The sequence below is a fragment of the Emys orbicularis genome, chromosome 2 (assembly GCF_028017835.1).
Source record: "Emys orbicularis isolate rEmyOrb1 chromosome 2, rEmyOrb1.hap1, whole genome shotgun sequence".
Taxonomy (NCBI): Eukaryota; Metazoa; Chordata; order Testudines; family Emydidae; genus Emys; species Emys orbicularis.
Genome location: NC_088684.1, coordinates 118,166,823 through 118,191,126, shown reverse-complemented (window position 1 = coordinate 118,191,126; position 24,304 = coordinate 118,166,823). Strand labels below are relative to the sequence as shown.

General features: G+C 40.9%; 1 protein-coding gene across 3 annotated transcripts; it reads right to left on the bottom strand.

Moving 5' to 3' along the window:
- Positions 1–295: 295 nt before the first annotated feature.
- Positions 296–23,967, bottom strand: SSR1 (signal sequence receptor subunit 1). Of its 3 annotated transcripts, none has more exons than XM_065397776.1 (9): positions 23,788–23,967; positions 14,813–14,931; positions 12,145–12,232; positions 11,661–11,923; positions 10,723–10,799; positions 8,360–8,438; positions 7,145–7,238; positions 2,180–2,243; positions 296–429 (listed from the first exon to the last, which is right to left on the bottom strand). In XM_065397776.1, exons 1-9 carry the CDS (start codon positions 23,870–23,872, stop codon positions 423–425), a joined length of 876 nt encoding a protein of 291 aa, XP_065253848.1. In that variant the 5' UTR covers positions 23,873–23,967; the 3' UTR covers positions 296–422. The 3 variants fall into 3 exon arrangements, with proteins under 3 accessions (XP_065253848.1, XP_065253850.1, XP_065253849.1); XM_065397778.1 differs by having other exon boundaries at positions 2,209–2,243; XM_065397777.1 differs by lacking the exon at positions 296–429 and having other exon boundaries at positions 1,416–2,243.
- Positions 23,968–24,304: the final 337 nt, after the last annotated feature.

Genomic DNA, 24,304 nt, shown 5'->3' with positions numbered 1-24,304 from the left:
TATAACCTGATAAACCATCCTCCGTTTAGCTGAAGTGGCCTGTTGCTTGCATTAGCTGATGTACAAAGTTGTTGTTTTGAAGGTAACATTCAACTGATTAAGTGTATTTGATTTACTATGATCAGCTTGTACAAGATTTCTTTTAATAATCTTTTAGATCCTGCAGTGTGGTAATTAAATATTCTTTACTGGCTAGTTATATGTTAAGTTTGTAAGTCAAGCACTTTTAAAAACAGGAAGTAGATGTTTCTAAAGTTACTTTCCACACCAAGACAAGAGTCAAAATACTTCACACTTCATTTACAGGGAAGTTTATAGTATAGTAGCGCCAGTACAGGGAGTTTCAGACCTTAGACCCTGTTTCACACCGAGTGTGGTGAAGTGATTTGCAGGTATTGTTCATCTGTCATTGGCTCAGATGCTCAGTCCCTGCAGAACAAAGGCAGATCAAGAAATAAGCACTAGGAAAACTATAAAACTAAACTACACGTCCCAAATCACTGCCTTTCCCAAACTGAGCAAACTTCAAAATGATGACTAAGGGACTTTTAAAAAAGGTATTTAGGCACCTAATGATTCAGACAGGTTGGATTTTCAGAAGCACCTATCTATATCTTTAGATACCTAAATATCTGTATACAAAAATATGACCCTATGTTCCTTCCTTTTACTGTCAATCAGAGAATGCAGGACTGAAATTCAGTTGCCTATACCAAAACTTATTCTCCTATACATTTTTAGTGACAGATCTGTACTTAAGTTCATAGTAATCATGAAACTAGAGTCTTCTACAAAACAAATCCTATTTGAGGGTGCATAGCTTGCATTGTATCTTTTAAATGTATGTTAAATTAGCATGTATTTAATAATGGGAATATACTGGAATTATCAACCTGAAGAAGCAAGTTAAACAAAACTTGCATGAAGCACCATCTAATTTAAAGTCTGAGTAACAATTAGGTATTTCCAATAGCTGTCATTTCACTACGACTCAGCTACTTTAAAAAACTATGAGTATTTTACAACAAAATTTAAGTACTTCACTAAGATCAAAACTTCACAAAAGAAAGGGTCAAAGTTAATTTCTTTTTTACTGTCATTTAAAAACTCAGCTTTGTACACCTGCAGGTTATATTCGAAATTAAAATTAGTCTCTTTACTGTACATTAACTAGAGTCTCTGCATAACATACAACTTCATAAGACAGTTATCTTTTGCATCCAATATAACTTATGAAACTCAATGCATTTTGCTACCTGTGATTCTTCTAGTTTTTGTAAGGGTGGGGAAGTCACTGAACACTAATTGGGGCCTATTAATTACTTGAGCAAGCATTCCAAAGCTCTCTATGGTCCAAAATACCAGAACTGTTGGCACCAGTTAAATAAACTAACAATTTAAACAGATATAACGGGGGGTTTTGTAAAAAGAATTTTATATAGATTACATACCATTCCATGCTTCACAAATTTTGCTGCTGTAAAAATCCCTCTAACATTTATACAAATACATTTGGATTCTTAGGTCTCAGTGTGCGCATTATATCAAACAGCAGCAAAAAAATTCTGTACTGCTAAAAGCAGTTACACCTGCTTGTGCCTTTAGAATACTAACTACATTTAAAAAAAGTCCAGATAATCAGTGCATCATCACTGAAGTAGGAAAATACAAAAAATCCTAACAAAAGTAGCTATGTGTGCAGCAAAGAATGAAGTTCATAACTTTAGGATACTACATAATAAAAAGGCATGAAGTCTCTTATATAAACAGGATACAATCAGACTAGATTAGGCAACTACACATTTGGATTTCTGGGGGGCGGGGGAGAGAAAACACTTCAGAAAGGTTTCAGATGACAAGCCAGCATTACATAGGACTCTAAAGGCACATTTCAGGTAGCACAATGATTGTTAAGATCAATTGTTTATACACACACACACCTTAATGGTTAACTCTTATTCCCCCTGCCCCCAAAGCAATTTTGTTATCTTAAAAAAAGGGATGAGAAGTATGTTTTCAGCAATGTTATCACCAGTCAGATAAATTGATCAGTCCAAATAGTAAGTAGTATTTTCCTCATGTTGATATGGATTCTGTGCACTACTGCAATCCAGGAAAAAAAAGGGGGAGGAGGGGCAGGATTAGTAAAGGCTGAATTGTTGTATTAATTAACATTTACTCATCAGATCCCACTGATCTCTTCTGTACCCTTTTGCGCGGCAACCGCCTGGGTGAAGCTTTATCTGAAGGAGAAAAGGAGACAAGATTACCTAAACTGCTGCAAATAGTACATCAGATTAAAAGGGCACATTTTTCTTTTTTAAAATATTCTCATGCTTTTCCTGAATAGAATGGAAATTGCCATTTGGCTTTCCAGCACACTGCCATGCAGGAGGCAGATTGGGGATGAAAGAGAAACTTACTTGATTGGTTTTGAACATGCTAATAGCATAGTATTTAAAATCTATTATTTAACTTCAGGGCATATAAATCTTCATGTTCTTTGACACATACCTCACGGGACTGACTATATTTAGTTGTTTGTAAAAAAATAAAAATAAAAATGCTAAAATACACCCTAAATGAAAGATGCTTTGCATTCAAAACATTAATCTGTACCCAGCTAAAAGGATTACACGCTTTATCAGTTCCTTTAGAAGCCATGCCAAAAACCCTACACTTACCTTCCGTTAACTAAACACCTTCAACAGTTTGCATATTATCTTCTAGCATCATATCAACCTCTAGAGAGTAATGCTTTACCAGCTGACAGCTGGAATCAAGTATTCCTTTAATGGTTTGAGGTAACCATATCAGAATTCAGCAGGGCAAAAGAGATATTAGCCATGATGATTTTAAATCCCATGACTCTAGGAATCATTCAAGCCTTACAATACTATAAAATCATTTGATGTTTAATCCTGGTAGTTTACAAAACGGATTATGGCAGGCCTGCAACTGTCCTTTGCTCTAGGGATGCTTTTTGTGCAAACAAAAACAGAGTAGAAGAATTAATACAATCCAAAATATAAATCCATGCCTAAATTTGAACCCATGGCTCCAGGGAGAGTATTTTATGCCTTGCTGTTGAGACCCCTATCAATCTCTCCATTTTACTCAAATCCTCTGGTGCTAATTTATGCACCTTTTCATAATTCTGATACACATTCCCTCTACAAACCTCCTTATTCCTTCTAGTGTCTTTTATACCATTACCTCCCCACCAAAAGACCTGTGGAAAGAAATAGGTAGGATACAGGAAGGGACCCAATAGTTTTATAGCATTTCACAATTATGATGCAGTGTGCAAACAGCCAGTCCTCAGACCTTTATCAGGTAAGAAAATACTATTCCCATTTTATTGATAGGGAAACAGGCACAGGAAGTTTAAGTAGTCTGCCCACAATCACAGCAACTCAGTGTCAGCCTAAAGATTATAAACTAGGTCTCAATAGCATCCATGCCTAATCCAGCAGACCAGTGTCCCTCACGAGTCATATAACTGTCAGTTTTCTAATGGTTACTCTTACACTTCACATGCCACATTATCTAAGGCCACAGATCCATAGCCACTATTACTTCCATCAGCTTGCATAACTAATTTCATACAGTAGGTGCATACTGTGGTATTCTCCTGGATGCTGCTGCAGTACTCACCTACCTTTCTCCCTGTCCTGGTCATGAGTAGTTCCACACCGTAATAAAGATTTCTAAAGTTTCACAGATTTGACTAACTGTGTGCAAAATTCTACATGCAAGAGATATTATGGCACATGCAGTTATCTGTACTAAAAGTGAACTAACTGTTTAAAATGAGATACATGACCTTGTTTCATATGCATGATTTTTGTTCTTTTCACTAAGTTTCCTCACAATTGCAGCCTTCATCTATGCAATACTATGAGGGGAATAAAATGCTGTGCACTTTAAACTAGACTACCAAAACAAGAGTCACAAGAATACTAAAACTAAAGGAGGATCTATATATGTTAGATGTTGCAATACGTTGTTTACCTGCAACACCCAAACTTCTGTCGTAATCTTACTAGGGCTGTTGATTAATTGCAGTTAACTCACGCAATTACCTCAAAAAAATTAATTGCAATTAAAAAAATTAATCGTGATTAATCGCAGTTTTAATCGCACTGTTAAACAATAGAATACCAATTGAAATGTATTAAATATTTTTGGATGTTTTCAAATATATTGAACAGAATACATGTACAGTGCTCACTTTACATTATTTTTATTACAAATATTTCACTGTAAAAATAGTATTTTTCAATTCACCTCAAAGAGATTGCATGACAGTACTTGTATCGTGAAAGTGCAACTAAGGCCTGGTCTACACTAGGGAGTGGGAGTCGATGTAAGATACGCAACTTCAGCTACAGGAATAGCGTAGCTGAAGTCAATGTATCTTATTTCGACTTACCTCCCGTCTTCATGGCGGGGGATCGACGGCCGCGGCTCCCCCATCGACTCCGCTATCGCCGCTCGCCCTGGTGGAGTTCCGTAGTCGACGGGAGTGTGTTCGGGGATCGATATATCGCGTCTAGATGAGACGCGATATATCGATCCTCGATAGATCGATCACTACCCGCCAATCCGGCGGGTAGTCTGGACGTACCCTTACAAATGTAGATTTTTTTGTTACATAACTGCACTCAAAAACAAAAATGTAAAACTTCGGAGCCTACAAGTCCACTCAGTCCTACTTGTTCAGCCAATCACATTTGTTTACATTTACGGGAGATAATACTGCCAGCTTCTTATTTACAATATCACCTGAAAGTGAGAACTGGTGTTCGCATGGCACTTTTGTAGACAGCACTGCAAGGTATTTACATGCCAGCTATGCTAAACATTAATATGCCCCATCACACTTCTGCCACCATTCCAGAAGACATGCTTCCATGCTGAAGATGCTTGTTAAAAAATGTGTTAATTCAATTCTGACTGAACTACTTGGGGGAGAATAGTATGTCTGTTACTGTTTTATCCACATTCTGCCATATATTTCATGTTATAGCAGTCTTGGATGATGACCCAGAACATGTAGTTCATTTTAAGAACACTTTCACTGCAGATTTGACAAAACCCAAAGAAGGTACCAATGTGAGATTTCTAAAGATAGCTGCAACACTCGACTCAAGGTTTAAGAATCTGACGTGCCGTCCGAACTCTGAGCAGGACGAGGTGTAAAGCATGCTTTCAGAAGTCTTAAAAGAGCAACATTCCGATGCGGAAACTACAGAACGAGAACCACTGAAACTGAAAATCAACTTTCTGCTGGTGGCATCTGACTCAGATGATGAAAATGAACATGCTTTGGTCCGCACTGACCTGGATTGTTATTGAGCAGAACCCATCAGCATGGATGCATGTCCCCTGGAATGGTGGTTGACGCATGAAGGGACATACGAATCTTTAGCGCATTTGGCACGTAAATATCTTGCGACACTGGCTACAACACTGCCATGTGAATGCCTGTTCTCATTTTCAGGTGACATTGTCAACAAGAAGCAAGCAGCAACGTATCTCCCGCAAACGTAAACAAACTTGTCTGAGGCCAGGTCTACACTACCGCGGTAGTTCGACGGCTGGCAATCGAAGTTCCGGGTTCGATTTATCGCGTCTGGTCTGGACGCGATAAATAGATCCTGGAAGCGCTCGCCGTCGACTGCGGTACTCCAGCTCGGCGAGAAGAGTACCGCGGAGTCGACAGGGAGCCTGCCTGCCGCGTGTGGACTGCGTCTGAACCGCGGTAAGTTCGAACTAAGGTATGTCGACTTCAGCTACGTTATTCACGTAGCTGAAGTTGCGTACCTTAGTTCGAATTTGGGGGTTAGTGTAGACCAGGCCTTAGTGACTGGCTGAACAAGAAGTATGACTGAGTGGACTTGGAGGCTCTAAAGTTTTACATTGTGTACAAAAAATAACTGCATTCAAAAATAAAACAATTCTACATTTGTAAGTTCAACTTTCATGATAAAGGGATTGCATGACAGTACTTGTATTAGGTGAATTGAAAAATACTTTGTTTTTTACAGTGCAAATGTTTGTAAAAAAAATATAAAGTGAGCACTGTACACTTTGTATTCTGTGTTGTAATTGAAATCAATATTTGAAAATGTAGAAAACATCCACAAATATTTAAATGGTATTCTATTATTGTTCGTGCAATTAATTTGTTTAATCGCTTGACGGCCCTAAATCTTACCAGTGCTTTCATGCTATTACACTGACTCCCATATACAGCGATGAATTAGAATTTTACTAGAGACCAGTTAGTGTAGATGCATAGTAAAAGCCCCCCAGTTACTATAAAGCACCAAAGTTTAAATGCCTCACCTCTTCTACTCTGCACTGAAGCCACAGGAAAGCAAAACAGAAAAGACAGCAAAAGAGAAGTTAGAAATATCCACAAGCATTCAAACAGCCTTAGAAAAATCAGATACTGAATTTGGGTTTAGCATTCTTAACAGAAGTTAGTGATATTTAGGACTCCAATACAACTACACAACCTTAGTCTTAATGTTTTGTGTTTGATAAGTACAAGATCATACACTTTGATGATCATTTGATAGTCTTAAATGGGTTCATTCTACAGACTGAAAACTCGGAGGGGAGGGAATGGGAAAATGTCTTATTCCACTAGGACTTCTCAGCAGGACCCCTTCAGATTTCTGTGATCAAACTTTGGTTGGAGGGTCAGCAGTGCTGAAAGCCAGTCTATGAAAGCATGGGTAAGAAAGAAAAGGTTTTATTTTTTTAAAAAAAGCCTCTATATAGATCACTTCTGCCATGTAACACCTATTTTGGACTTCGCTTCTAGCTAACCAGTGAAATGGAATATAATGAAAATGACTAGCAGGCAGGCAGGCAAAGTTTGTGGTGGCTGCCACTGTTAGCTCTACAAAAGTCTGTTTAGAGTCTACCTTTAAAAACAGCTCACTATTTAAAATAACCAATTACTGTGTAATACGCAAAAGAGTTATTACAAAAAGGTGCATATACTTAAGATACTTCTAGATTGAACTTGTTTCATGAAGCAGATGGCTTAAGAATCTGGAAAAAAAATTTTTTACAGTTTGATAAAACAAGTGAATCATACCCTAGTTGTGAAAGGCTTACTACTTACTGATCTGATTTAAAGTTTCTTGAGGAATCCAGCTCATGTCAACGTCATTTTGATTTGATGTGCCCATCTCTACTTTCTGTGCTGGTCTCTTTCTCTGGAAGAGTTTGAGGCAAGAATATGTTTATCTCACACAGAGATGTGAACAGATTTACCTTCCATAAGGAAGCTTTATGTAGTACAAATGTCAGGGTATTAAACCTAAATAAGGAATTCCTGTATTTAGTAAAAGCCAACTGTCATTAAGCAAACACAAAATAATACACCTTTAAGCTTGTGAACAGTTACAGTGTCAAGCCCTCCTTGTAGCCTAACTTCAGCAAACTTGACACCTTAAGTAATTTGTCAGAACTCTTATAAAGTGTCAGATCTTGCGCTTTTAAATTCAGATTATCCTCATTCCATGTAGCAGGAATTATATCTAGATTCCCATACAACTCCATACATATAAGTGATGCAGTACAGTATTAAAATAATTACCAAAAAAGCACAAATCTACAAAACACTACTCTTATCTCCAGTATACTTATGATCTATCATTTTGAAAAAGTTAGGATTTTTCCCTAATAGCATTCTATTATTACTCTTTGAAATCAACACCCTTGTGGTACCTGGAGTGTTGAGTTACACTTTCACTAGATGTACTACTTGGCCAAATCAGTATGACGACAAACCATTAGTTGTAATATGATGATAGTGTTCAAGACTCAGGCCTATCATGCTAAGCAAATATAAACATGTAGGAATACATGATCCCAATCCCAAAGGTTACAATACAAGTTAAGACAGGGCATTAACAGCTGACATAACAGCAGGAAATGAGGAAGGACTTCAATGAGGTTGTAAAGAGTACGTGAAAATGTAGTTTTGTAGCTGCACACGCCTGACATTTGGAAAACACCAGAGCCTTTTATTCTACAAGGTTGACCATTCCTATGGTGGAAGAAGGTAAGCAAAGGTAGTGGTAGACAAGCAACTCATCAGCATAATTTTTTCAAGTTACAAAACAGCTCATAAGACACATTTCTGTTTCAAGACTAGGAGGAATTCTAGTATTAATCTGCTTCCCTTCAATTTCACTGATCAAAGTTAAATTTTCATGAGTTCTTTTGTGCCATAATAGGCCACAAAAGGTGTATTGCTCTGATTGGAAGCTAACACTTCAGTATCAACAGAATACTGTATATGATTAACAAGTGTACATAATTGCTTACTTACTTTCCTAGATTCTAGCAGTTGATGTAGACCAACAATGACAAGTAGGCCAAGTCCTGCCAGGAACACGTACATGAAGATTCTTATTTGGTAAGAGGGAGAAGAAAAAAAAAAAAAAAAAAAATGTAGGGTCATCTTCAGTTTGAAGTCTAATCAGTTGTTTAAAACAAAGAATGAGAAGTAATTGCAGAAATTTTATCAGGTCCTTGGAGTGCCTCTGCATATTGTGTGGTTTTACAAGCACTTTTTTTTTTTTTTTTTAAATAAGTTTTGAGGTCTCTCTCCCATCTCTCTCAGGAAAAAATGGAGGATGAGAAATAATGAAGCTTAATACAAAGTACTGTAAAATACAGAGTAAACCAAATAGAGTTGTTTGGCTTGCATAAGTTACAGTAATCTTAACTTTTACTTGGAAAAACAGGGTAAATTTTCATACAAAAAAGTGCCATTTGGTAGACTTCAACAAATACACCTCTACTCCGATATAATGCTGTCCTCGGGAGCCAAAAAAATCTTACTGCGTTATAGGTGAAACCGCGTTATATCGAACTTGCTTTGATCCGCCGGAGTGCGCAGCCCCCCCCCCCCCCCGGAGCACTGCTTTACTGCGTTATATCTGAATTTGTGTTATATTGGGTCGCGTTATATCGGGGTAGAGGTGTATGTATTTAGCTACTGACATTTCTCTAAGTTCACATTTGCTAAAGTTAACGTAACATACCAAATTCTAAAATGGGGTGTGTGTGAGTGAGAGAGAATGAATAAATGTGACTGCTAATTTACTAATCAGTTACAAAAGCTATGAGGCCCCATTACATAATCACTTCTGTAGTATACACCACCTCAATGCTCATGTTGCAAGGATACCCTGAAGTCTTTACTGGTGATGGAGCATCCTAAGAAGTGGGTACCTAAATTAGAACTTACGGAGAGAGTGTTCTACAGCTGAATTCTCTGAAACAGCCTGTACATTTCCCAGACTAAGTGGATAGTTGAATTCTTTTTCTATAGATTCCAATTATAGTTTAAATCTCATTCAGTATTTAAGAGGTTAGGTTCCCTTATTCTTATGAACAGTAGATCATCCTCCAAGGTATTAAACTAACCAATTTTACAAGCTGAAGCTGACAAGAAGTTCTAAATCTATGAACCATAAAAATCATTGTGCCAAGTATAAGAGGGGTAGCCGTGTTAGTCTGTATCCACAAAAACAACAAGGAGTCCGATGGCACGTTAAAGACTAACAGATTTATTTGCATCTGAAGAAGTGGGTTTTTTACCCACGAAAACTTATGCCCAAATAAATCTGTTAGCCTTTAGGGTGCCACCGGACTTCTTGTTTTCATAAAAATCATTGCAGAAAGAGCTTAATCAGAATCTTCATCAAAAGACAGACGTTTTCAGTAAGCTTTTGAAAACTGATTTGCTAAGCAGGCAAATTCTAGTACACAGTCCTCTGTAAATGCTCGGTATCTTCTTCAAAAGGGTGATGTAGGTGCTTTTGAAAATGCCACACACAATATTTTAATGTACGTTTAACAAGTATGTACTGTGCCACATCCTTGCAACAAGTAGTGAGAGTACCACATCATTTCCTTTCTCTCTTTTAACGATTTAGTTGAATGCTCATAAGGAATGCCTCTAATCCACAGATCAAGTAAAGCAGCTAAAAGTTTCCCTACAAGGAACTGCAAGCTACTTCCAGGGACAAGTAATTCTGTTTTCACAGCAATTCACCTTTAGCCTCTTTGCATTTCCCCAAAATTGTGAGGAGCGCATATGGTTAACTAGGAATTAGACTAAAAATTCACATGTTGCCACCTGAAAAGAATCCCTCAGATTGCAACTTAGACTAATTTAAAACAGTGCCTCAGAAGTAAAATTGTATATCACAGGTACTTCAGCCTTCAAAATGTGGACCACATCTCAATACCCTGAACCATCTGTGACACCCTTCCTCCCTACAAATAATTTTATTTAGGAATACAGCCTCAGATTGAGACTATTCCTGCAATTCCCAATAGGCCACACTTATGCTCTGGACTTGGATCTGAGACAGAAAAGTAGTGAAAACTATCCTATCTGAAATAGTAATATTATGGCTATATTTTGAAATATGAATTAGGTACAGAATTTCTTAACTGCATATCCAATCAGTTTTATTTCACATTAAACAAGAAAGCACAGCCTCTATTTCTGAGGTGTTGGGTTAACATTTCCTCTCCCCTCTTCTGAATACTCTACCATCACCAGGCCATACAGGATTTCCAGCATTCCATGAAATGAGGCCATTTTTAAGTGGCCACATATAACAGTACATTACTGCTGATGTACTACCAACAAAAGCAAGTTCAAATTTCTCTTACGTTTCTCCATCCAATCCATCTTCTTTTTCAATAATTGTAACAGTTTGATTGAAGACAGCATCTTGGAACACATTGCCCTGCAACAATGATGATTTTTTTAAAATCAGTTTAACCTCTCATAATTGTAATGCCTTCCAAGGAAATGTGATGAGATTCTAAAACCTCTGCTGAGGACAAACTACTATGTGGAGAGCAGAGGAACTGATTAGCTCACAACAAAAAGGTAAGTCATATAGCTATGGGAGAAAACACTGCAAGAGGTTCTGAAACTGGAGCTAGCTGAAGACTTGCAGAGCAATACCTTTGGTAAGTACGTAGAATACAAAAAAAAAATCTTACATAAGAACATGTGATACAGCATCCATGGCTTTAGCACAAATGCTATACTAATTTCATGTCTTTCTGTAGTGTGATAGAGATGTTCTATTGAGCACCCGAGGATCTTATTACATTGTTCACTGGAGAGAACTTTCAAAGGTGCAAGAAGCTGTTAGATGTTTAACTCCTTCTGAGAGTCAATGGGAGCCAAGCACCTAACTCCCATTAGTGCCTTTGATAAATCTTTTAAAAAGCTAATGACAACACTTGCCAGCATTGCTCACTCATTCAAATTCATGGGACTACACAAATCTCACCCAGTGAGTTTACGAGATCTCAGGAGAAAGTCAAGATTTTCTGTAAAGACAGAGCACCATTCACTATCCTTAAGTGCTATAATGTCCCTAGCTAATGGAAGTTCAAGTGTAATTTTATAGCACACAAAACATGTACAGATCTACAATCAAATTCATATCCATAACAGAAAAAATAAGTTGGTCTAAGCATTTAATGTAATCTACACAGACACTAAGTGTTTTTTAAAACACTAGCCTTTCCCTTCCTGCCCACAATTCCACTTTAATTTGAAGGAGTAAAAGTAATTCCAAAATTGGGCTTACATTTAAGTCTTTGTAGTTCAGATTTATAACCAGTCCGAAGGGACGACCACCCATAGGCTCTGCAGGGATGAATGAGTACTCAAATGTGGCCTGTCTTTGTGGTGGAACCACTGTGTTCAGAGGAAGAGCTGTGAAATTCTGGATGAAAAACTGATAGTCCTGAGGGTACCGGAAAGAGGCATCAAGAGACTCCACAATAAAATCCTCTGTACCCTTATTGGTGAAGCCTACCAGGAACTTTACAATGTTGTTTGCAGGAAAGTCTAGAACATAATATCATAAAGTTAGAAAAAAGTTTTTATATGCCATGCCAGTGTTAAAGTGCACAAGAATCCCAGTTTAAACTCAGCCCTAACAAAACTGTACAGTGCTTTATTAGAGCTTCAACATTGTTTTATGCATGTGTAATGACATTTAAAACTTGCGACTAGTCAGCAACAGCCAAGCATTTGTTAGATTGCTACAGGACTTGTGCACATCTTACCTTCGCCTTTCACAAACAAGATAGTTGTATCAGCGCTAGGTGAGGCTTTAGGTTCTCCTGATAAGTCTTCTTCCTCTTTTTCTTCTATCTAAGACAAGAGAAATTTTTGAAAAACCTATAATAAAGGGTGAAGCAAAGAATATGCACATTTTATGAGAATCCTATACGTTAAGTGTAACGGAAGTATTTTGTTGTGTGGCATCCTGTAACAAAATCAGTGGGACAAAACATTTACAGCTGCTGCTGTAACAGATGTGACAGACTGTCAACTCTCTGCTGTTTGTTTCTCTTTGACCCTGAGCTGCTAGTTCTCCAGCCCTGTAAATGGCCACAGAGTTAAATGCAGCATGATTACCATATTCATAGGCTCTAGAGTACAAGAGGTGCTTAGAAGTTGGTAATCTAAAATTGTGGAGTCTTGTTTTCCCCGATTACGTGGTTGTTCTCTATTTTTGAAAACAAGCAAAGAGCTTGGTCTAAGCCAAGGGCTGTTTTATCCCTCTGCATCTAGTTACTTTATAATAAAGTGAAAATCGAGAACAAGGCATCCTTCTTGTAAATAATTGTCTATGCAATATAAAATTGTGTTAAATGTAAACATATTAAGAAGATTTTTAAGTAACTACTTAAATAGCCAAAATATAATTCCCTGTTTACTAACCAAGTTAGGTGTATAAGTTTGTATAGTCTCTGCATTATTTGATGACATGACTAAACATTTAAAGCAGTGCAGTACTTTGACACTTTTTTTTAGGAGTCAGAAGTAGTCAACTGTTACAAGGAAGATAATCTCAACTGATGTCTTGACAAACACCTTTCAATTCTACCTAAAGGATAAGGCTTCTGATCACAAAGCAACAGGAGAATCACTGTTTAAATGAACTGTCTAAAAATAACTTCAAAAATTCAAGCAAGTTTCCATACCCACTCCAAGATGGTGTCAGTCGCTTATTAAAACAAAGGTCTTACAGAATATAGCTTAGACAATAAAAAGTAAGTTTTGCTGCAGACAAATCTTTGTTTAAAGACTATTTCCACTGAATTTTAAGATGTTAATGGTAAAAAAGTTGTATTGTGTTTGAACTCAGTCCCTTTAATTGTTCTCTGAGTCCACATTCTGGACAGGCCTCATTTTCTCATCCCTATCTTATAATAGTATACCAATTGCCTGTCCTTCCATCTCCAAATAAGAGGACAGACTTTTGAAACAAGGCATCCTATGTCTTGTAAAAATTTGGGTAGTGATTTACTATTAATCTAGGAATTCTTAAGGGCAGCAGCTATTTATAATAAAAGGTGTTTCTAGCCTGGTAAGGATATTACCAATGCTACAATCCTTGAAATGAGGTACACCTCACATTATAATATTGTTTTCTACTTGTAGAACTCTGTAGATATATTGTGAGAGATACTGTTAATCACATAAAAGTTAGAGTGTGAAGGTTACTTTTAACCAAGTGCTGTCAACTTGTTGGTCAAGGTTAGGCTTCAGTTAAGCTTACATTCTTATGTTTATTCTTGGACCAAATATTTTTTGAAGAAAATCAAGCACACAGGAAATTTTTAGAGCGTTCACTACTTTATTCATCCCTAGGACTTCAAAAATTTACCTCTATTCCCTTACTAACCCAAGAACTAAGCCTACTAACCAGAGAGAAAGATATCTCATGCCTCAATGCAAAGCCACATCTTGTGTTATTACAAAACCAGTTCTATACTGTTTGAACACTATTTAACAATTTTCAACTTACTACTAGAGATGGTTAAATAGACAATGTACACTGAATGTATTCCATTAATACCACCAATATTTAATTCCTGCTGAATAGTATCTGACTGCTGTTAAGCTGGTCACGTAGTATGGAAGGGCATCAAATAAATTTGATGAAAACCAGTAAAATGCATCAAATGTATTTATCAAGCAGTAATCTAGCAATTCTTTGCTTTTATTATATATAAAAATTCACAAACACCCTCCTCTTTTCATCTTCTCTCCATTTTCCTTTATTTTCCCATTCCCACACCTCAAGTTTTCATTTTAATTTCTTAGCATTAATGTGCATGAGTGGATATCAAGAGATTAGCCTCTACGAGGTATTTAACAGCTGAATGTTAAATCTGCCAGAGGTGACTAGTAACACTACATAAATCATATCACATCAAGATTTTGAAATAGTTACCTCAAAAAGGAAAGTGACATTTCTGGTGGCACGACAAATGTACCTTGGTGATTTTATTTCAGACTGCAGATGTAATTAATAGAAGCAAAAATATGCCTCAAAACTAGACTTCAAACATTATTGCAGGGCTTAAGTGAGACTTCAAAGAGACAATATGACAAACCAAATTTACACTGAAGAAATACCATTATCTTTTTAAGGTGAATGTTGAAGTGGGAAAAAACAAACTGTGCAATTTCAGTTAGTGTTCTCTTTTTAAGATGCTGTTAGGCACAGCCAGTGTTCCAATTACTATTTAGTTGTTCCTCTTATATCCTCCCAGTTGCCCAAATTGAAAGTATTTCTAAGGTCCTTAATTATATTTCTCTTTAGCCACTTTAAAGAAATTAAATACGGTATACTAAAATCCATATTTCTAATCCATCTAACCTCTAACTTAAAGAAGCTGTATAATCTAATGCTTTGAAACAAAATGTATGCACGTCTACCAAGTCTGTGGGTTCATCTTCTTCAACTTCAGCTTCATCATCTTCATCTTCAACTACCGTATCTTCCACTGCTTCTTCATCCTCCGTAGCATCTTGGGCTGCAACTAGTAAACTTGAACCTAGTAACAAAACAAGATGGAAATAACAGAAGTTATTTTCTGTAAGTGTGGTTGACTAACGGGATGTTGGGATCATACTTCAGTTTTCCAAGACTTACATTTACTGGCAGGAGATAAATAGTTTGAGGTTTTAGTTGCAAAATATTATGCAAAAGTTTTGGTCTGTATAAGCAGAAATCACTATCAGTTTAGAAACTTCAGTTTCTATTGAATAAGTTTCTAAAATTTAGTAATTTATGTACCAGCAATTTCAAAACAAATTAAAGCTTTGGTGCACACAACTGCAGAGAAAAAAGTGAAAATAAGGTCTGTCAAGGTGTTTGCCTTAGGGTACTAGGAAGTAACCAAGCTGCTTCTTAGACCCCTGATTTTACCATGAATGTCTTATTATTGTAAGATTATAACATTTGGTGTAGCTGATATGAAAGTGTTCTTTATTTCTAACAGGCTTCAGAGTTGTAGCCGTGTTAGTCTGTATCAGCAAAAAGAACGAGGAGTACTTGTGGCACCTTAGAGACTAAAATTTATTTGAGCATAAGCTTTCGTGGGCTAAAGCCCACTTCATCGGATGCATGCAGTGGAAGATACAGTAGGAAGTTTATATACATACATACACATACACACACACCATGAAAAAATGGATGTTGCCATACCAACTCTAATGAGACTAATCGAATATGGTGGGCTATTATCAGCAGGAGAAAAAAAACTTTTGTAGTGATAATCAGGATGGCCCATTTCAAACAGTTGACAAGAAGGTGTGAGTAACAGTAGGGGGGAAATTAGCATGGGGAAAAAGGTTAGTTTGTGTAATGACTCATCCACTCCCAGTCTTTATTCAAGCCTAATTTAATGGTGTCCAGTTTGCAAATTAATTCTAGTTCTGCAGTTTCTCGTTGGAGTCTGTTTTTGAAGTTTTTCTTGTTGAATAATTGCGACTTTTAGGTCTGTAATAGAGTGACCAGGGAGATTGAAGTGTTCGCCGACTGGTTTTTGAATGTTATAATTCTTGACGTCTGATTTGTGTCCATTTATTCTTTTGCGTAGAGACGGTCCGGTTTGGCCAATGTACATGGCAGAGGGGCATTGCTGGCACATGATGGCATATATCACATTGGTAGATGTACAGGTGAACGAGCCTCTGATAGTGTGGCTGATGTGATTAGGTCCTATGATGGTGTCCCCTGAATAGATATGTGGACAGAGTTGGCAACGGGCTTTGTTGCAAGGATAGGTTCATGGGTTAGTGTTTTTGTTGCGTGGTGGCTGGTGAGTATTTGCTTCAGGTTGGGGGGCTGTCTGTAAGCGAGGACTGGCCTGTCTCCCAAAATCGGAGAGTGAGGGATCGTCCTTCAGGATAGATTGTAGATCCTTGATGATGCGCTGGAGAGTTACACAAACTAACCTATTTCCCCATGCTAATTTCCCCCCTACTGTTACTCACACCTTCTTGTCAGCAGATCGAGGGACGTGATCGTTCCCCTCTATTCGACATTGGTGAGGCCTCATCTGGAGTACTGTGTCCAGTTTTGGGCCTCACACTACAGGAAGGATGTGGAAAAATTGGAAAGAATCCAGCAGAGGGCAACAAAAATGATTAGGGGGCTGGAGCACACGACTTATGAGGAGAGGCTGAGAGAACTGGGATTGTTTAGTCTGCAGAAGAGAAGAATGAGGGGGGATTTGATAGCTGCTTTCAACTACCTGAAAGGGGGTTCCAAAGAGGATGGATCTAGACTGTTCTCAGTGGTACCAGATGACAGAACAAGGAGTAATGGTCTCAAGTTGCAGTGGGGGAGGTTTAGGCTGGATATTAGGAAAAACTTTTTCACTAGAAGGGTGGTGAAGCACTGGAATGGGTTACCTAGAGAGGTGATGGAATCTCCTTCCTTAGAGGTTTTTAAGGTCAGGCTTGACAAAGCCCTGGCTGGGATGATTTAGTTGGGAATTGGTCCTGGTTTGAGCAGGGGGTTGGACTAGATGACCTCCTGAGGTCCCTTCCAATCCTGATATTCTATGATTCTAACTGTTTGAAATGGGCCATCCTGATTATCACTACAAAAGTCTTTTTCCCTCCTGCTGATAATAGCCCACCTTATTTGATTAGTCTCATTAGAGTTGGTATGGCAATACCCATTTTTTCATGTTCTCTGTGTGTATATCTATCGATCTATCTTCCTATTGTATTTTCCACTGCATGCATCTGATGAAGTGGGTTTTAGCCCACGAAAGCTAATGCTCAAATAAATTTGTTAGTCTCTAAGGTGCCACAAGTACTCCTCGTTCTTTATTTCTAAGTAATCCACTAAATTTTAAACATTTATACAACAGGAAGTTGAAAAATCAGATGCAAATTAATTTAGTAATCATTAGGATTAATAAAATCATGGTATTTTATGTATATTGAGGAATCTGACTGTTTGGATTGCTTTCATTCATGTAGTTCAACAATTCAGGTCAGCTGACACGGCCAGCCATGAGTGTCTAATTGCAGTGTAGACATACCCTTAGCCAACTTCTTAGAAAGACTCACAGGTACAATTTAAGAACCATTTCACAGCCTTTTGCACCTCCCTTGTGCTTACTCACCAGTTATCTCAAACCTACACTTTCACTTAACCATCATTAAAGCATTAGTTCTCTCATATTCCATCTCACAGCTGACAAGATCCTTAGTAATAAAAGCTGTATGCCCTGCTGCTGACACAACCTACACAATTCTGCATTGAAACGATGCATACTGGATCCTAAAGGTACACATGCAGCTCTTCCTTTTGCTCTTACATGTTGAAAGGTGCAAACTACAGATTTCCGAATATAATCACAGCTCTGTAACACGCCTCAAAGTATTCCACTCTGTTCCTCGTATCACAAACACACCTTGACCGAGCAGGCAAATGACATTATACATTTCAGCAACTGTGGGATAGGTAAAGTAACATTGTGTGTGCTAATGGGACATATTGGGGCCTCCAGGGCAGTTTGGCAGAGGCCCTGGAGTTTTTTCGCCTTCCTCTGCAGTGTGGAGCATGGGGCACTGGTCACTTGCTGGAGGATTCTCTGCACCTTGAGGTCTTTAAACCACAATTTGAGGACTTCAGTAACTCGGACATAGGTTAGGGATTTGTTACAGGAGTGGGTGGGTGAGATTCTGTGGCCTGCATTGTGCAGGAGGTCAGACTAGATGATCATAATGGTCCCTTCTGACCTTAAAGTCTATGAGAATCTGGACTATATTTGAGAAATCTTTAAAAGCCAGAAATAAATGCACCATTTTATGTGTACATTCAGCTAAACCAGAGGTTCTCAAACTGTGGTCCACAAGCTCAATTGAGGTGGTCTGCGGATAGTCCCCTCTAAGGTGCGTGCCTGGGCGGCTGCACACAACAAAATAAAGGGCCACCCACCTAATTATTGGAGCCACGCAGGCATGGCTCCACTAATTAGGTGCCTGGACGCTGGAGAAGTCACACGTATAAAGTGAGGTAGTGGTCTTGGGGGGAATAAGGTGTCGGTGGGAGGGGGCAGTGGGGTGAGAAGAGGGGGTGGGGGGAATTTGAGATGTGCAGGGCTGCAGCGGCCAGAAAAAGAGGCAACTTTCCCAGGGTCTAGGGCTGCAGCTGCCAGGGAGAGACAGCCCTCCTTCCCAGCCTAAGCTCAGGGGCTGCTGCAGCAGGGGACAGACCCCCCCTCCTTCCCAGCCTCAGCTCAGGGGCTGCTGCGGTGGGGGACAGACCCCCCCTCCTTCCCAGCCCCATCTCGGGGGCTGCTGCGGCGGGGGAGAGAGGGCATATCCTTGCATTAGAAAGGTAAGACTACTGATACAAAAATATGAGTTGTGTGCTTTTATTTGTAGAACAAAAAACCTATTAAGGGGCTTTTTTAATATAGCGCTTTTATCCAAAGCGCTTTACAATAGTTAGCTAATGGTACAAACAACATTTGGAAATATCATTAAGTGGTCCACTGAGACCCCCAGCAATTTTCAAGTGGTCCACGAAAAAAAAGTTTGAGAACCACTGAGCTAAACTAGATGCTCCAGTGCTCATTACCTATCCCTTGCTATTTGTTATACTGCAAAATATTTTGGCTCAAGATGGGAAAATGTCTGAAATTAGAACTAAATGGAATCAAACATCTAAGCCGGGGTCGGCAACCTTTCAGAAGTGGTGTGCCAAGTTCACTGTAATTTAAGGTTTCCCGTGCCAGTAATACATTTTAACGTTTGTAGGTCTCTCTGTACGTCTATATTAAACTATTGTTGTATTTAAAGTAAATAAGGTTTTTAAAATATTTAAGAAGCTTCATTTAAAATAAAAAAAATTAAATAAAATTAAAATGCAGATCTTATCAATTTAGTGTGATCCTTGCCTGGGATCCTCGTCTGGGGTTCCAGCCACCAGCCCCACTCAGCCCTCTGCCAGTCTGCACTCAGCATTCAGCCTGCTGCCAGTCTTGGGTTCCAGACGCCGGCCCCGCTCAGCCTCCTGCCGGCCTGGGTGAGCAGAACCCCAGGCTGGTAGCGGGCTAAGGGATCCCGGCTGGCAGGAGCTGGTGGCCAGAACCCCAGACTGGCAGCGGGCTGAGCGGCTCAGCCTGCTGCCGGTCTGGGGTCCCGGCCACCAGTCCCGCTCAGCCCGCCGCCACTCTGGGGTTCCGGCCGCCGGCTCCTGCCAGCCAGGGTCTCAGCCGCCGGCCTGCTCAGCCCGCTGCCAGCCTGGGGCTCCTTGGGGGTCCCCAGGCCAGCAGCAAGCGCTGAGTGGGGCCGGTGGCCGGGACCCTGGCTGGCAACGGGGCAGCAGCCGGAACCCCAGAGCAGCGGTGGGCTGAGCCGCGTGCCATCAAAAATCGGCTTGCGTGCCACCTTTGGCACGCGTGCTGTAGGTTGTCGACCCCTGATCTAAGCCCTTCTCATTTTCAGTTTTATTTTTTTCTTAAGTTTCCTAAGAACATATCAGTGTTTATTCAAAAATTAAAAAGGTGAAAATTGGTAAAATATGAAAACAAAAGGCAGCAGGCAGGAGATGGGAGAAGGGGTGTTCAGTGCTCATGGGAGCCAGGGTACTCATGACATACTGGTTGGGTGGTCTTGGGTGCTGGAGCCTGGCTCCCTGCCCCTCTTGCTTCCCCCCTGTACAGAGGAAGTGAATGGGAATGCACTGAAGGGCTGAGGTCAGGAGGGGAGTGGAAGGCTGCACCCCATGAGTACTAACACTCTCCAGCAGGGGTAAGGGGAGTTGTGTGTGGGCTCTCTCAGCTACTGGGACCTGGCTCCTGCCCATCTCATTCTCCAGGATACAGAGTCCCGTCTACTTCGCCTACTGGGCAGAGAACCCAACTGACCTGGCCCTTCAGTGCAGACCTATTCATTTCCTCGCAGAATCCCCGTCAGCCTCCTCAGCATGCCTGGGCAGAGGAGGGTAACTGTCAGTTGGTGGCTGCTGCGCATGCACGTTGGGGGAATGAGATGAGCAGGGAGCCGCGACTGCCTGCACAGAGCCCTGTCCACTTTCCCTGCCGGACAGAGCACCCTCCTGACCCCATCCGCTTCCTCGGTGAGATTCCTGGGTCCCCTCGCCCCCCTCCCCCAACATCAAAATTGAGGGGGGGGGGAAGGTAAAATCCAGATACTAGCTTCTTCAAAATCTGGGATTTTTGGGGAGCTGGGGGGAACTCGATAAATACTAAGGCAAGGGCCTTGCTAATATCATATAGTATATATCAAATTATAGCAAAGGATACAATTCAAGGACCTAAGAAAGTTCACTTTAGCAGGTCAAAATGATCAGAATGCTATAGTGGATTTATAACTAAAGTCACCTTGTGCTATTTTTCCACACCTGCTCTGAAATTCTTCCCCCATCACAAATATCGGCATTCACATCTATAATTGGTTTGGATCAATTGCACTTTAATTCAAAGTCATTAGGCGTTTTATCACATTCATGATATGAGCACCTATGAAATTAGCTCAAATCCTCATTTGTAAAAGTGAGTTCTGACACACATTTAAAATATGTAGGCACATACTGATGAAGTTTGAAGACTACAAATTTAGTCCCCAATCATATGGCTCATGCAGGGCGCCCCACCAGAAACAGAACTGCAGGTGTGCACGATCAACTATTTAAATGCTCAACAACAAGAAAATTAAGGGTCTCATTAACTTGACCATATTACATTTTCTATTGAATGGCATGGTTTCATCAAACATTAAGAGTTATCATGTTTAAGAACATGAACACCTTTGCACAACATAGCCACACCTTTTATAATAAAGTGAACTTTAATTTCCTGACAAGCATTCAGAGGTCCAACTCTACAAACATACATATGAATAACTCAATCTATGTATAAGACCCCCCACTGTTCTAAGCACTGTGATCTGAAAGACAGTCAACTTAACCCCATTTGTCTGAATTAATTTACCTGTTGTTACACCTAAAATTACCTTAACTGAAAAGAAAAGAAAGAAAATCCCTATTTACTTCATGCATTTGACAGCATTTCATGTGCAATCAGTTTTACTATTTCCCCTGTGGGCCCAAAACCTGAGCGAGGCCTGGAGGCATCAACCTACCTACAACTAAGTAGGAAAGATATTGTTTTAAAATATAGTAGAATGGGACTGTAAATCCAAAAAAATTGTCAGGGAGATCAAGGGTAGATACAGTACCTGGAGCTATTCAACTCATTTTAGATTAAGAGATTTCAAGTTCATAGTGACCTTTCACTGTTACAGAAACAAAATTAATTCACCTGCTTTCCCTTCCTCACTCTACCCCAAAAATAGAGGAAAAATCCAAAGTTATCAAGTTTAAGGAACTTGTAAGCAAAACAGCAGCTTTGCAGGGCACTTACACCCAAACAGGCTAGGAGCAATTCTCCTGGACCAGAGAAAAATCTGGATTTAGTGTGGCACTAAAACAGTCTCATTCAGATTGCTTATTATACCCCTCCAGTTGGCATCTCTCATTGGTTAGTTTAGGCAGCTCCCTGCCTATCCTGCTGGTTTAGGGGATTGCAGTCTATGGGTACGTCTATACTACCCGCCGGCTCAGCAGGTAGTGTTCGATGTATCAGGGATTGATTTATCAGGGATTGATTTATCACGTCTTCCCTAGACGCAATAAATCGACCCCCGAATCGACACCTGTACTCCACCTCGGCAGGAGGAGTAAGCTGAGTCGACGGGGAGCTGCGGCCGTCGACTTGCTGCCGTGAGGACGGCCAGGTAAGTCGAACTATGATACTTCGACTTCAGCTACACGAATAGCATAGCTGAAGTTGCGTATCTTAGTTCGAAACCCCCTCTCCCCCTCAGTGTAGCCCAGGCCTAATTCTCCCCACTCTTTATATAGGAGCCTAGGCGCCTAATTCAGGCTTCTTAAATTGAAGTATAATTCCTGTGATTTTCTAGGTGCCTAAAAATTAGGTGTCACAAGGTTCAGCATCACAATTACTAAATCCTTTTGTGGATCTAGGCCCTAAGCCTCTGTGAGGATTAGAACATCTGTAGAATTCAAATTTTATGTTTAGCAATTTGTAGAAAGACTTTCAGAAACTTTTCAAGTTTACTGCTTAGCCACAACTAATTGAAATAATTTCAGCCCTACAAGGTTTCAGAAAGTTAAGAGTTTGTGAATACTGGATTTATAATTAAAGTCATGACATAACCTTAACTATAGCCAGTGCCTGCTATGTTATTTTATATCTCACTACATAAACGTGCTTCCTAAACAACACACTAATCTGCGATCCCTTCAATGGATTTCAGAAGGAATGATGATGTGGCAATAGTAGAAAAAGAGAGCTGCTTTTTTTGTGGGAAGAGGAACACATGATATCTGATACAGTACCCAGGCAGAAGAGCGTGCAAATACAGCATTACCCTTCAACCCTCTTTCAACTTAATATTATCAGCAATTTTCAAGGCATAAATCAGATACAATTACAGTGTAAACAGACGTGAGTGTTTGTTTTATTATTTGAAGGACACGTCGGGGCAGGGAAGAAGAGAAGACTGGCTGCCAAAGCATTTTCTTGCCGTTTTAAAGTAGGCACTCATCAATTTATATAGCAAGTCCAGAAAAACGATCCTTACGGCCATTTCAAGCACTCCCTGCTGTAATTTAGCAGCCGCTCTGCGTAGTCACACAGCCCTTACTGGCTGCCTTGAAATGATGCTCCCTCCCCCCCCCCCCCCCCAAGCGAAGGTGCCCGCTAGAAAGTTACTGCTCACTGCAGCAGTACAAACTGTGGCCCGACGTGTCAGGCCAATAGGACAGTCCCTGCCCCCGAGGCTGGCCGCGCTGTGGTGTGACCGATCGAGGGAAGACCACTCGGCCGCCAGAGACACCACCTACCCCCGAGTACCGGCGCGGGCTAGTCCGGCTGCCAGGGGCGTCCAGGAGGCACCGGGGAGTGCGGCACGTGTCCGGGATGAAGCCACGGACCCGGGGCAGTTTGGTCAGGGGTAGCGGCGTGCGAGGGCCGGTAGCCGGAGTGGGGAGACCAGTGACACGTCAGCCTCGCGGACAGCGAGCAGCTCAACCTCCCCGCGCCCCCCGGCTCGCCCCAGTTGAGCGCGGGGGAAGGCGCTTGCCTTTGCCGCTGGCACGTCCAGCACCGCCAGGCACCAGGAAGGCAGGACCTGGCCGCCTCCAAACTGCACAGGGGGATCCCGGGCCAACCCCCCGCCCGACACTCTGTGACCAGGAACCTGGTCTCTCCACCCACCCGGGGAAGCCCCGGCCCAGCCCCTCACGCGCTCGCCCGCTCCAGGAAGCGGTTAACGTTTCCCGTTCGAATTTCAAATATCAACGTCTCCCCGAACACGAGCGCGCGCGTCCTCACCCGGGCCGCCGCGAACTCCGCCGAGCAACAGAGCGGCGGGAAAGGCCAACAGCACAAGCAGCAGCAGCTGGGTCGGGGATCTCATAGTAGCAGCTACCTAGCGCCGTCCACGGCTGCTGCTCTTGCCCAAATGGCGCTCACCATCGCCTCCATCCGGGAACCTGGCGCCGCCACGCCACGCCACGCCACGCCACGCACGCTCTCCGACCCCGCCCCCGAACCGCAGAGGACGTGGCTCCGCCGGGGAAGAGGGAGGGGATCACGTGACTTAAACAACACGTACGCTTTCTTCTGGCCCTTAGGGCGCATGCCCAGAACCTCAAACGCACATGTGCCGGACGAACGGTTTCATTTTCGAGGCCCCTAGTGCGCTCAAGCAAGGTGCTCCGTAAGGTTCACGTTGCGCATGTGCGAACTTGTTCTTCTGTCAAGTCTATGGGAAGCGCTCCTTTCCCCCCGCGCTTATGCGAAGGAGCAGGGGGACTCTGCGCCAGACGGGGACTAGGTTGGTTGTCCC